At 42.9% G+C, this 14,303-nt stretch overlaps 1 protein-coding gene across 5 annotated transcripts in view; it reads left to right on the plus strand.

Moving 5' to 3' along the window:
* The window catches only part of PLD5 (phospholipase D family member 5), a 388,941-nt gene that overhangs the window by 306,378 nt on the left and 68,260 nt on the right, over nt 1-14,303 (plus strand). For all 5 annotated transcript variants that reach the window (XM_019527434.1, XM_019527435.1, XM_019527436.1 and 2 more), the window contains one exon: nt 6,967-7,094. In XM_019527434.1, the coding sequence (XP_019382979.1) occupies nt 6,967-7,094 (128 nt within the window). The remainder of the gene's footprint in view (nt 1-6,966; nt 7,095-14,303) is intronic.

Genomic DNA, 14,303 nt, shown 5'->3' on the forward strand with positions numbered 1-14,303 from the left:
AAGGCATTTTTAGACATGCAGGCACATGCACTTTAGGTCAAGAGCACACCACCACACTTCTACAACTGCATATGGTATATAACACTGTGCATCAACTCACGTGCAGAGAAGACTCATTTAACTGAGTCTGCTCCGAAGCAGCAGATCTCTGGCATGTTGCAGGACAAAAAAGTATGCGTATAAATGCCCATAGTGCAGCATTGTGCAGGGGCTTACTGGCTCTGCCACTCAGCTACTTAGTCCAGGAACATTGCTGGACAAAAGAACTAACTTATTTCTAGTTTGGGACTAGTGCAGACTGAGCCAAGTATCAACATGTCCTGACATACTAGTACTATGCTGCAGAAATGTTGCTAAGGAACCCAGTAAATCAGAGGAACTGATGAATGAAGTATGTATGTGCTTAGTAAAGTGCAGTGGCAGTAGACAGTCAAGTGAAGTTGCTTGAGCACACCATCTTTCTCTGTTCAATAAGAGGGCCTAGCTCTCCAGTCAGGGACAGGGCAGCTACCTCTACTGCCAGATTTGTCATCATTACTTTTTTTGCAATGCACATTAGGGCTGTGTAAAATTTCACCATGTGTTTTGTTTCAACTCTGTTTCAACTCATTTCAAGCTCGAAACAGCACAATTAGAATGAAAAGACAGGCTTTGAAACAGCCTCAGAATGATACAAGGGCAGTCAAAATGTTTCGAAGCTTTTGAAACATTTTGAGTTTCAAAGCTGGGCTTGTTTGCAGGGAAACAGAAAGTAAGGAGAGGAGGGGGAAGAGGGGAAAGGACTGCTCTCATATTGACATGTGTAGCTGGACAGTCACTGTGATCCTTCCCTAAGGTCCCTTTCAAACCCAGTGCTCTGGGGGAAGGATGGAAAAACAGCTGCACCTTAAAACATGCACATAGTCACGTCACAAGTTTTGCTTGTCAGAGGCCTGAGGTGTAGTTTCCTAGAAACCCCTGCACTTACCTCCTTGAATGCTGGCAGGCTTCATGGCCTCAGCAGGATCTACCATCCCTGCAGTTTTCATTTGAATCAGGCAAGAAATGACAAAGTTATAGGCAGTTTTGTGATTCCCCAGCATAGCCTATAGGCAAAATGTCGAAACAGCAAAATAGTTTCAATGAAACAAAATGGAATGGTGGTTCTGAAACTAAATGAAACTTGAAATGAAACCCTGTCCCATTGAAAGTGCAAAACAGAAGTCAAAATGAAATGGTGCTGTTTTGCAAAACCCTAAATTGTGCATAATTGCCCATGGTTCCCATTACTGCTCTGTTCCCATTGTGGTTCGTTAGGCTCCGTTATTGCTTCTTCAACTTCTCTGAAGCTCTACACTCATCCTCTTCTTCCGTTAACTCACTTCTGTTCCATGCATACTCCTCTGCAGTTTGAAGTACAGTAGTGCTATCATTTCTTAGGTCTTCTCTACAATGATGCAGTGGCGCTGCACTTACATTCATTGTTGTGAAGATGGAGGAGTATCAAATTTAATTCAAACAGAATCAAATACAGCTTCCATTTAAATCACTGGGAGTTGTATGCCTTTTCTAGTTTCTTTTTGTCACAGGAGCTTTCAGAAAGTATTTCAGTTTGACTTTGCTTGCTTTGCTCCCAAGATAGCAGTGGAACAGCAGCCTCAGCAGATACTTTTTCTGGATCTTTTTTCAAATAAGAGGTGGAAGGCACACTGTAGGTACCCTAGGGATGACTTGCCTCAGGGATGCTGCAACATCACTGAAGTGATATAATGGGTTTTTAGAACATCAATAAATGTTGCCTAAGAAGTACTTGTGTTGGTGTAGTGTGTACTTTCTGCTCTGCTCTACAGGTATGTGATGCAGAATCAGTATTTGAGCAGTTAAATATATGCCATGTGCTACTCCTTTAGGCTTAAGATATGTTGATGCTCCATTGCTGGAAGATAACCTAAGCCACCAGATGTCTCGTGGCCTTGATCAAGTGATTAAAACATCCACAGACCATGTGCATGGCAGCAAGCTCTCTTAATATCAGTCTTTCTGGATAAAACAAGTTATCTCAAAACAGAGACTGTGAGTGTCTTGGTAAGGGATTAGTGTCCCTTATCAACTCCTTGATCCCCTTTGATCCAGTTGTAAGTGAAGAAAAAGTTAACCTTAAACATCTGTTCTTGAATCACTTAAAAACTATCTAACATAGTCAGTGGAAGGCCCTTTAAGCAGAGAGATGATGCATAAACTTTAATGATGGCAGAGCGTGAATAAGTAGAAAAACACTAAAGTCATAGGAGGAAATAGGAAAGTAGCAAGTGAATTTTGAATACCACCACAAAAACCATGGAGAAGAACAACAACATCACATGGGCATGTCAAATTACAGGTATAATTTTATATTGCTACTCCTTGGGCGCTTCTACATGTGTCCCTATGGTGTCGTTGTTACTGCACCATCATTTAGCACTTCCTTTTAGAAAGTGCTAAATGATGGTGCAGTAACAGCCATTACTGTGCCATGCCAGCGGCGCAAGGTTATTTTTAGCTGCTTTGTCACCATAACAGTGTGCTATAGCGAGGGAGCACATTGCTATGGTGATGTAGCTGCAGCGTCATGGTTTCTGCCTGGCAATGCTACGTCACCATTCTGCCATATTGCATTACTATGGCAATGTAGTGTCTTATGTAGATGCGCCCCTTGAATAGGTTTCAAACAAACCAAAGCATCCAAAGGCAATATGCCAGTTTACTGTTCAGGAGGAAGACATCCAGCTGGAAACAAATCTTTAGAGTTGCTTTTATGAACTTGAGTCTTGAAGTGTCTATCTGACTGCTGGCAATATTCGATAGGTATGGAAATCTAAGACAGATTTCTTTTCATGAGTTTTAAAATTCATTTTTAGCTACACATTTTGTGTAAAGAAAAATAATACAGCAGCAGAAGAATAAACACAAAATAAAAGCATCTGTATGCAAGACAGCTGTCTTTCATATTTTCCTATTGAACAAGTACAATACGGTGTCTTCTGTGATCTGCCCATCCTACTCCTTTTTCACATGTCATAAAAGGAAATGGAAGTGGGAAAATCTTCCGTGGGAGTTGTGATATATACTCTTGCGCTCCATCCCCTTCTTTCTAAATCCACAGAGGCTACTCCATTTTAGATCTGTAGAGATGGTAGTGATATGTTCCAGGGCTGGCACGCAGCCTGTGACTGCATTGTGCTGCTTCTTCAGGCTACTGGATTTCCTAGGGGGAATCAGCTTGGAAATTAATCTTTCTCCAACCACTAAAGTTCCCACCTATAACTCTTAACCCCTCCCAAGATTAGGCAGGCAAGTCAATGGCAGAATGGCTACTCTATGGAGGCTGTGTTGCCATGAGACAGAAAAGGCCAGTGTGCCCATTCCCCTTTGTGCACTGCTGGACTACCAAACTGCACTACTCATTTCCTCTCTGCAGTCTGAAATCTCCTTCCCTAGAGGGTAGGTGCAAAAAGAAAATGTTTGCATAGTTTCAAGCATACTACATTCCTTTTGCTGTTTTCTTTCATGTGAGAGGGGTGATATGACCCAATTTATATGAGGCAGAAGTTTATGGGACACAACTAACTATATTTTAGAGTGTTAGCACTGTATTTCTCTCAGCACTTGTGGTAATATGTAAGTAGCTGTAATACCAGTAGAGTTTAGGATGATATATCTTTGCTAAACCAAGGTGATGATGATTCAGTTTCACCAGTCTAACATTTTTTGTCAGCTGTCAAGCCTACAACTTCTGCCTTTGGATTGAATTTTGTAGACCAGCCTGTTTTGTATAATGGAAACTGAACTGTGATTTAAAAAGTACTAATACAGCTACACATATTGATCCGTTCAGTTTAATTTTCTTGTGGGGGGGCATGGGCTGTGCTAGGGATGATGGATTTTCTTGGAGGCCTGATAAACCTACTTAAACAAAACACCTCAAAGGCTTCTGGAGAAGAGCACTTATCAATACTGATGCATGTTTCCTTTCATCAAAATAAAAAACCTCATTAATAGTCCTTGTAGCAGTTGATAGTGATAGATGCTTTCAACAGATGACCTTTTTATTTTAAATTAACATAGAGGTACACTCTGCGTTGACTATTAGCTGTCTGTTTTCAATAGAAAGATTCATTGGAAGAACTTGGATTATTTAGATTTTTTTAATAGGCTTCATTATTGTAGACCTCCCATCCACACCGTAACATTCACTGTTGTGTTAGTAAGAGCTGAAACTTTTGAAATTATCAGTTCAATTTTAGGAAATTGGCCAATGCTGGCAAAATTCAGGTATCCTCCAAGTTTGGGGATATTCACATTCAAGATTTTAACTCAATGCTTAGAAATGTCTGATATTTTCTAGAGTTTCACACAGCACATAACATCTTCTGTTGTAAACTTGGCATGAAGTTTCTGTTGAAGACTGAACAGTTTCCAATGGGTTTGAATAAAAATATGTTAATTTTAAATCTCAGTTAATAAAAAACCCTGAATTGCTTCAAACTGGCATTGCATTCTTCATCTAAAAAAACCCACTTCCTTAATAACCTACTTAGTGTGGGTGTGTTGTAGGTGTTAAACTCTTAATACAGGAAATTGGATGTATGCAAAAGAACCGTAATTGACTCTAAACCATTTATTTAAAAAATGATAAGATAAAAACTCCATTAAGAATGAAGACTAGAGTTCCCAAAGTTTACTCCAGCACAGCTGTGTTTCTCATAGCAAATGTGAAGAAGTTTTGGTGGGGAGGGTGTTTTTTCCAGAAAACAATTTAACACCAACCATATTGCTTTTGTTTGGTCCTGGATTTATATATAGTGCTAATTCTGCTTGCACACAAGCATGTTGCAGGTCTCATTCTAACCCAGGAAATGTTCATAAAATAACTTTGCTTCTGAGCATAGATACAAGTAGGGGTGATATGGTTGAAAGAATTGCAAATAACAGTTAGGTTGCACAAAATTCTAGCTAGAGCGCCAAATCCTGTAACCTGCTCAAAGCCATATATTGCTTATGCTTGTAGTTTTATTATGAGTTTTGCAACATCTGGTTTACTTCTTGATGCCTCAATTGCTGGAATCATTCCATTAGGTGGGAATTGCAGCTTTCAGGTAAAAAAGAAAGTTCGTAGCTGCCACAGTTGCATCTTAAAATCATGACTCAAGTGCAAAGATCAGAAACCAGAAGTTAAAGAAAAATAACCTAACATATAGCATTTTAAAAAGTATGTGATTTTAAAGCAGTCCTAGGACCTTGGAGTGCACCACTCAGGCTTTCCGAATATTTGGATCCTGCTCTATGTCATGTTCTTAGATTTTCACATAAGATCCTTTTAATAAGACTAAGAATAAGAAACCCTCCACAGTAAACCCAGGCCTCTGTCACTGCTACTGTGGCTTTGCTGTTCCTCAGGCTGAATATGATATGTTCTGCACAAGGAGAATGCTCAGTGGATCTAGATTGATTTCTTTTGTGTATGGAAGGCTTACAGGTCCTGGCTTTCAATTTACAAGTACATACACATGCAGTGCCATGGCAAGGAAGTTTGGCACCCAGGTCAAAGCCTGAAGCGGCAGCTTGCCCACGCCCCACACACAGATCTGTGGGGGTACACGCCTCCCCCCACAGCTTGCCCAGGAGTGCATGCAGCAGCAAGAGCTGCCCTCCCCACATCCCTGCACCCCAGCTCCCACAATGAGCCACTCATGGCTCCATCCTGTGCCCCACCCTAGCTTGGCAGTGACTATCGGAGCCCCTTCACTTCAGCACCCAGGGTGGTAGCCCCACCCCCCCGCCTTGCTATGGCACTGTACACATGCTTTGTTCCTGTGCTTATGGAATTCTGGTAGAAGTAGGGAGGACAATATTTCCCAGTACCTCCCATTTCTATAGGTAGAAAAGTATGGCTGGAAGAGACTTTACTGAGTCATGTAGTGCACCCTGCTGCTCCAGGTAGGATCATCCCTTTCTAAGCCATGCTATATATGTGTTTGTCTAACCTATTATAGTCTACAAAATGGATAGATAAGCTATTTCACTGTGGGCATGTCTACACAAGATGTTTAAAGCACAGTTGACTAATTAACTGCACAGTAAACATCTTGCATCTAAACATACAATTAGGCTGTAGTAAACTTGTTTACTCCTCAGCAGGATGATATATGTAAATAATCCAGACAAGCTCCAGTTTCTTCATGTGAACTAATTGCACGTGTAGACATATCCTGTGACATTATTTCAGTGTATTAGGCACCAGCAGATTAAACTGGAATTTGGCAGATAATTTGTCTCCAGAAATTCTGTACAAATAATTTATAAACATAAGAGTCTTCTTCAGTTTCCTGAACAATGATTAGCTGGAAGTTTGTATTAAATGATTTTTTTTTTAATTTTGTTCAGATTTTGATTGAAGGTTATAAGTGGTTTTTCCCTGAATATTTATAAATGGTTCCTTTAGCTTTACAATTTTGAAAATGCATATTTCATATCTGGGTTCAAGGCTTTTCCCCACTTAATCTTATACATCTTGCAAAGGTCCATATTTTGGATATAATATTTTGTGTTAACTGCCCAAGCCTGAAAACACTGAAAGATCTGAATTATATTACTTCTGGAAGAGAGGAGGACAGTGGCAGAGCAGAGAAGGCAATTTACTATGAATTTAGGGGTGCAGATCAGGTCTTACTCTGGATTCATACCAGAGTCTGTCCTCTTCAGTCCAGGTGAGTCTGTACGGGTGAGCCAAAGGCATCCAAACATGATGGGGACATTTATAAGAGAGGTCTAAAGTACTAGACAGTCACCCTGTTAGCAGACTGTTGTTAAAGCTTTTATGTCTTATTGATGCTAGCCAATACTTTTGGTAATTGGAACGCTTTAATGTTGGATGTTCTTCAAGATTTTGTGTGCACCTACTGATGTTTTGAGCAGTGAGTGATTGTTGTGTCCTTATTGAACTCCTAGGTGCTGAAGTGCTGTATATGAACATGAGTGCATATAAGGAAGGTCGCCTTCAATCATCTTTCTGGATTGTTGATAAACAGCATGTGTACATTGGAAGTGCCAGTTTAGACTGGAGGGCATTGGGACAGGTAATTTTCCTGAAAAAATAAATATTACTTATAAATAATACAATTTGACCTACACCAAAGGAGAAATATGTAGCTTGCTGAAGACTATTGAGAAGTATACAGCTTTGTTTTTCTGGTAATTCTGAAATGAGAATTAGATTAGTCTAATACTTATGGCTATTTTGTATATGTAGAAAATGTTTACATTAAATTAGCTTCACTTCTTGACACGGTAAGGTTTTCCTTTAACAATTATCTTAGGAATCAGTGGGTGCGTCTACACATGACCCTATGGCACCATTGTTACTGTGCCATGCCAGTGGTGCATAGTTATTTTTAGCCACTACATTGCTATAACAACACACTATAGCGAGGGAGCACGTTGCTACAGCGATGTAGCTGTAGCATCACAGTTTGTGCCTGCTGTCGCTGCGTTGCCTTGATGCATTGCTACAGAGACAAAGCATCTTGTGTAGACATGCCCAGTAATAACAAAGCTGATCATTTTATAAGAGAAGAATTAACTAAAAGCAAATTAAATTACATGTGAAATCTTTCAGTTATTTCATTGATCCTCTAGTACTTGCTCAAGTAAAAACTTGACTACAGTAATAAAGCTGAATGCAGATTTGGGTTTATTCACCTTTGACACCAAGTTGGATATCACCCAGTGGGATTCCTTTGTTGGAACTGATCCATCATAGAAGCTTCTGTGTAACATTGTGAACATGATCTAATTTTATTTTTCTCTCCAGTCTTCAAACTAATTAAATACAGTTCAACTGAAATTTGACGGAAGTTTCCAGGTAAGGGAGCCTAAACCTTAGGAGTTCAGGCCTCTATCGATTTCTGGGCAAGTTGCAGGCACCTGCTGCATGCAGCCCAGGATCTGTATGTACAACGATCGCACACGTGCATAAGTTTGTTCATGCTTTCATAAATGAATAATGTAAACACTAAAGTTCTTCTTCAGAGTCCATCAGCTTTATGGACTCACACTGAGAATAAGCTGCTGCTATTGTTATTATGAAGTATTTATGCATAATTTAGATAGCTTATTTGTCTTTCTGCAGTTTTAAGCAGTAAACTATTTTTATAGTTCATATAGTTCATCTATTAATTCATTTCAAGAGTTTTGTTTTGTCTTTTTTTGTTTTTTTGATGGGGGGGTGGATTTGGCAATACCTTAAGTCATCAAAAAAATAAAAGGGGTAGCAACATTTTCCTGAGTTACTGAAGGTTGTATATGCAAATTCCCATGCTTCAAGGTTAGCAATAACTCCAGTGTTGATTGTGTACCTTCTACTGATAGAATCGTAAAAGTGTAAAAGTACTTTTAGAAAGCTGACATAAGTTCATTGTCAGCACAACTGATAGCAGCTTGTGCTTTTGGAGCTGGGTGATCTGAATTTTATCCCCAGTGCTACAGTACTTATTCAGATAACAACTTCTTTTGTGGGGAGACCCTGATGTACCATACAGTAGTAAAAATTAAATTGTAGGCAGCCGTAGATATGCTAGAATAAAATAACCCAGTTTTTAAAAAAGAGAACCTTTGAAAATAGGTTACTAAGTATGGGCATAGTATGTAAAAAGATTTGTAGCTAAGAGTGCCTAAGCAAGTCATGCTGAAACTTTCCAGGCATATTTTGATCTAGCCAGTTGAATGTTTGAATAAAAGTACTTCAGCCTCTTGAGTAAAGATGACAGTAAAGTAAATGTACTTTCCTACTTTAAATACAAGTTTATAAATTGGCAGAGACTTAGACACAGATGTATGTCTGTAGGTCTACACTGATATTTTGGGTTGACCATGAGTTTGTTCATAACCAGCCTGATCTGGGTGAGTCACCCCTCCCTGTACATATAATTCCTTAGGGCCTGTCCAAGTTGTAAATTGTGCAGTCTGGGAAAAACTCCTATGGAACCTTATGCACTTTGGGATTACTGGAATGCAAGGTGGTTTGGCCCTGGTCTAAACATGTGCCTTATGCAGACAGGGGTCCTCCACAATAGGAAACCATCTTTCTTCTCTTGATGTAGAAAATGTATATGGGTAATAATCTGGTCTCTGTCATTTTGGATTTCACCTATAGCATATTTTTAAAACAGAAATAATTCAATGAGGTAAACAAAAGATCAGCATCCTCCTGGAATCTTCTTTTGAACTAAAGCAAATGATTAACTTTTTTACTAATACTGTAATGAGAGGTCACCTTTGTTGCCTCCCAAACTGTAATTTTAAACTACTATGAATGAACAAATGTAGCTTTTTATGTTATATTTGTATACTTTTTATATTGTGTTACAAAGCAATAGAATATATTTTCAAATAATTCGTTTCCCATTTCACAGGTATATGAGCCTCATATATAGCAGTAAAGAGTACCATAAAGAGCAAAAGAATTCATATGAAGATAAATCCTTGTATACATTTAATAGAAACTAACCATGAAATGGCATACCCTGAAAGTTACAAAATATTCTTCTATCATAAATAAGATAAAGAATAGAAGTTCATAGTTTGGTTATTATCCTGTAAATCAGACTTATATTAAAGTCCTGGGACCATGCCAAATATGGCTTTGGAACAGCATATAATCATAGGGAAGAAAAGAATATCTATCACTAAGTAGTGGTGAAGGTATTATAGTGACTTTCATCACATGTGGAAGGAATCAGAACTTCCATCCTCAGTTTTTTTTACTACAACTTATCTCTATTTGCTGTTTCAACAGCAGTAAAATGTCTTCTCCTTACCTATCTCTCACTGAAAGTGACTGTTACTAAATAGAGCAACAAAATTACTCAAAAGGGAATCAGATGAAAAGTTAAGACTGTAAGTGTAACTTTTATTTTTTAAATGAATGTCTGAGGAATGCAGGCCATGTGTATATGCAGTCAGGCTAACATGCTTTGAGCTAAAGTGTTTTGATCCAGATTTATGCCTGATAAAAGCATGGACCAATTTGCAGGAGGGTAAACCAGAGAATAATCCAGTTCATAAACCTATTTATACCATCTCAAGTGTTATTTGAAAGCACAACACAATGTATATTGACTGAATTTCAGTTCCATTATGTGTTTTTCAGTGTGTGTGTCTGAACATGCATGGGATCCAATGTACAAGAAGCTCAGCTCAAATACAGCACACACAGAGCAGTATGCATGCATGTGACATTCCAGAGCAGTTTAAAACTTAATCTTTCATTGCTCTTTAGTTCTTATTTGATGTAATGAAGCTTAATAGATTCAAGTCATTTACCTTGTGCTGAAACCATTCATTTAGATCAAGAATCGCCATCACCCATAATGTTAACTGATCCATGTTCAACCTTTCATGAGATGGCAATTGCAATATTTGATGGGCAATATGCACTGCCAGATGCTAGAGGAGCAGAGATCTTTTACCTGATGCTTTGATCTGTTGGAAGGAGTGTGCCAGGCCATGGTTTCAAATTGTGGCTTCAGGGGCCTCATCTTGACCAGCACAGCCACCCATCCTAGCTTGCCACCCTACAGCTGACCACCAAAACTGTGCAAGGCTGGCCCGAGGCCTCCAGAAGGCATAGCCCTCTGCTCATTCCCTGTCAACAAAGTAGCTGGTTAGCATCAGTTGACCCTCTACTTTCCCTATATAAGGTCCTGAGGAGGAACAGGAAGTGTCTGGGCAACAGGGCTCAACCCAGTCTCAGACCTTTTCACTGTTCCCTCCAGCTTGTGCTGTGATGCTTGATTACATCTGCCTGATGGTCTGGCTTGTTGACCTAGCTTGCTCTCCAACTCTGCTGAATGCACTAAAAAGATTCATCCATGCAGAAGGCATGAAAGCCTATGAAGGCTAGAAAATGGTATTTAGAGGTTTGCTTTTGGGAATTGCCTTGTAGGTAAAATAGATATTGCATTAGAACAATGGTCCAGGGGGGTGGCAAGGGTTAACTGATTTCTAAAAGCCCGTTTGTGACAAAGTTTCCTCAAGGCCCACTGTATGTGAATCCAGAAAACACACAGCCTGGGAAACTGAAGACATGTACCACGCTGTTCCATAACATGAACAGTGTATGGAAACAGAGATAAGGGACCCTGCAGCATTGGTACCAGGTCACAGTGCCCAATTGCAGAGCCCTTAGGATTGCTGGCTTTGGTGGACAGAGACTAATAAATGTCCAAATTAATATCCAGGATATGGATACCTGAAGGTCAAAAAAACCCACGGAAAAAAGAACCTGAGCAGCTCACACATGGGGAACGCACCCCTGCAGCATGGAGAACACCTGACTATGTGGCAGTGCTGTTGTGTTTGCAGTGCCTCATACTTCCTGGCCATATTTGTCTGGACACACCCATAGGGCACATCCACATATGCAGGTATGTACACTTGCAGTAGCTCAAGTAACAGCAGCACAAATTTGTGCTGGAGATTTGTGCCTCAGTGCACATGCCTGAACATGCACTTTGGTGTGGGGAAAATTGAGCCACTTGGAGCAAACTGACCCTGCCCAGCTCCTCCTGGATCTTTAGCCAGGGAGAGCTAGAGGATGGGGCCAGCGCCTGTGCTGGTCCCAAGAGTATAAAAAGCTGCCCTAGTGAGTAGCTCAGGGCTACTTGCGTTCAGGAGCTTCTGAGGCCTGGTCAGTTGGTATCTGGGGACACTTCCCTTTGTGCCATCTGGAGTGCTAAAGCAGCCCTAACCTAGAGTGGCCCTGTTGCAGGGAACTTAAGCTCCCTGTGCCTAAAATGGAAGCGACCTGTGAGAGACCCCTAGTGGTGAGAAGGGGGAGGCTCAGCTGCCAGTCACCAGGGCAGCACAGGTGTGGGTTGCTGAGACAACCAGTTTGGTCAGCTGACCGGAAGGGGGCAGGGCCTGGCCTATATAAACAAGCCAGGCTGAGGCCCGAGGTCAGTTCCCCTCTGGCAGTTGAGGAAGGTGGAGCTCTGTTGGGGCAAGCAGAGCAGAGAAGCCTGATGGCCTGAGCAGTTTCCGCACGATGATACTGGGTGGAGGAAACCCTGGTAGGGAGATGAATGATGGATAGCCAGTTGGTTTGGAATTTTATGTTGTAACACAGGAGTGTGAGTTTTCTGTTTTGTAGTTGTGTAAGACCGGAGGACCGGGTGAGGCTGTGGGGGTTGGAAGAGGCCTCATAGGGGCTCTACGGTAGCATGTAGGCCCAGCGCCGGAGAGGGCACTGCATTTTGGGATGTATCAACCCTGGCCCCAGTGTGGGCAGTATTGCGGGGAAAGCCCCAGTGCAGGCGAGAAGCCCCAGTGGGGCGCAAGACCTGAGAAGGGGGTCTGGAGGCCAGGCACGGCTACGGCCACCTGAGCCTCAATTGTGGGAATTGCGAGGCAAGGCCCCAGTGCGGGCAGGGAATCACAAGGCAAGGCCCCAGTGCAGGCAGGGAATCGTGAGGGAAGCTAGGGGGCGCCCATGAGGGTGCAGGCAGATAGTTGAGACAGGCCAGAGAATGTCCATGAGAGCATGAGCAACAGAGATGAGGCAGAGAGCCCGTGAGGGCCCGGGTGACTGTAGAGGCCACGCGTAGCCCCTGAGGCTGGAGTGAAGCGGGGCAACAAGGCAGAGCATTGGCCAAGATACATCAGGGCACCGTGTCAAAGTAGATAGAAAAGGCAGCCTCCCCTAAACATTTAAGACATCAAAGACGTGGTGGGCGAGATTGGTGAGGGTGCGTTGACACCGACTTGACACGGTAGGGGGTGCTAGGGGAGTTCACAGCACCCCTAGGCCCCATCCTGCCACAGGCCCCTATACCCTCTACCCACTGCAGCAGGCTGGAACTGGGGGCTGCTGCCTGACTGTGACCTACTGCCAACTGCAACAGCATCCACCCCTTTGGACCTGCGGCCTCATGGCTGCACACCTGCTAGACCCAGCAGGGACTGAACAGCTGCCTGGGCTGTTGTATGGACACTGTAGCAGAGCCATCTGCACCTCTGGGCCAGATATCATGGGTCCCAACACTTGCCTTACCAGCAGACATCCTAGTATTCCCTGCTTAAAATCTGCAAATTCTCTGATTGAAAAACCCCAAATACTTTCACTGAAATACCCACAATCTGCATTCTTCTGTGATGAAATGTCACTTTATATATGAAGAGAGAGAGAGATCAGTTGGGCAATGTTTTATTGGTATATTTACAATTTTAAAGCAATTTGGAAGCCTACCAGTGCCTCTATCATCATAATTAAATTCTAAATAAATATACACTTTGGTGCTTGCTTTTGTTTTTTTAATCATAGAAAAATCAGAGCTGCCCCTGCCCCCTTCACTCACCAGGATGTGGGGACAGCTGCAGCTGGAACTGCAGTTGCTTTGTGGTGCTAAGCTGCACTGAAATGACATTGCCCTGCCCATGCCCATGCCCTTGCCCCTCACTCCCAGCCCACAGCCCCACCAGTGCCCTTCACTCCTGACCCACAGCCCCTGCCTGCCCCGCCACTTGCTCCCTCCCAGCAGCAGCTTCATCACAGCACCAGGACATGGGTCCAGCTGCAGCTGTCCCACCCACTGCTATGTGTCTCCGAGCAGTACCAGGCCTTGCTATTCTGCTCCCTGCACCTGTGCTCAGGCCCCAGCAATCCCCCTGCCCTTCCTTGCAAGCCCTGAACTGGGGCTCAAGGACTGGGCTGGGCAAGCTCCTTCTGTTCTAGGCCTGCCTCCCTCTGCACAGGCTGCTCTAGTGGGGCAGGGAGGCTCTAAGCCTGGCTCTGGCAGCTGCTTCTACCTGGACTGCTCTCCCATCCCCCACCTCATATCTCTCTCTATCTCTCTCTCTCTGTCTTGCACACACACCTGCTGCTACCCCTGGCCCATCATGTACACCCATAGACCCTGCTGCCATCTCAGTCCCTCCCTGCCTATCACCCACTCCTGCTACTACCCCCCCATTGCCCACTCCTTCACACCCCTGAGTGATTTGTGGGACCAGGTGTCTCCCCAGGCTGGGGCCACATGTCCCAGCACCCATGTGGGCATGGGGCAGGGTTACAGTAGAGCAGTTACCTCTGCAGCCATGGCTCCCACCAGCAGGCAGCTGGGCATGCAGGGTGTGAGATTTGTATGGGGTGGGGAGATGTGGTGTTGGGGGGTGGGAAAGGCATGTGGGGGGGTTGTGGGGTTTGGAGGTGGGTGTAGGGGTGGATGTGGGGTTTGTGGGGGTGACATTTGTAGGGGGTGTGAGTGTGGAGCTTTTGAGGAGGTGTGTGG

Source organism: Gavialis gangeticus, unplaced genomic scaffold (genome assembly GCF_001723915.1).
Source record: "Gavialis gangeticus isolate Ggan-Ray unplaced genomic scaffold, GavGan_comp1, whole genome shotgun sequence".
Lineage (NCBI taxonomy): Eukaryota > Metazoa > Chordata > Crocodylia > Gavialidae > Gavialis > Gavialis gangeticus.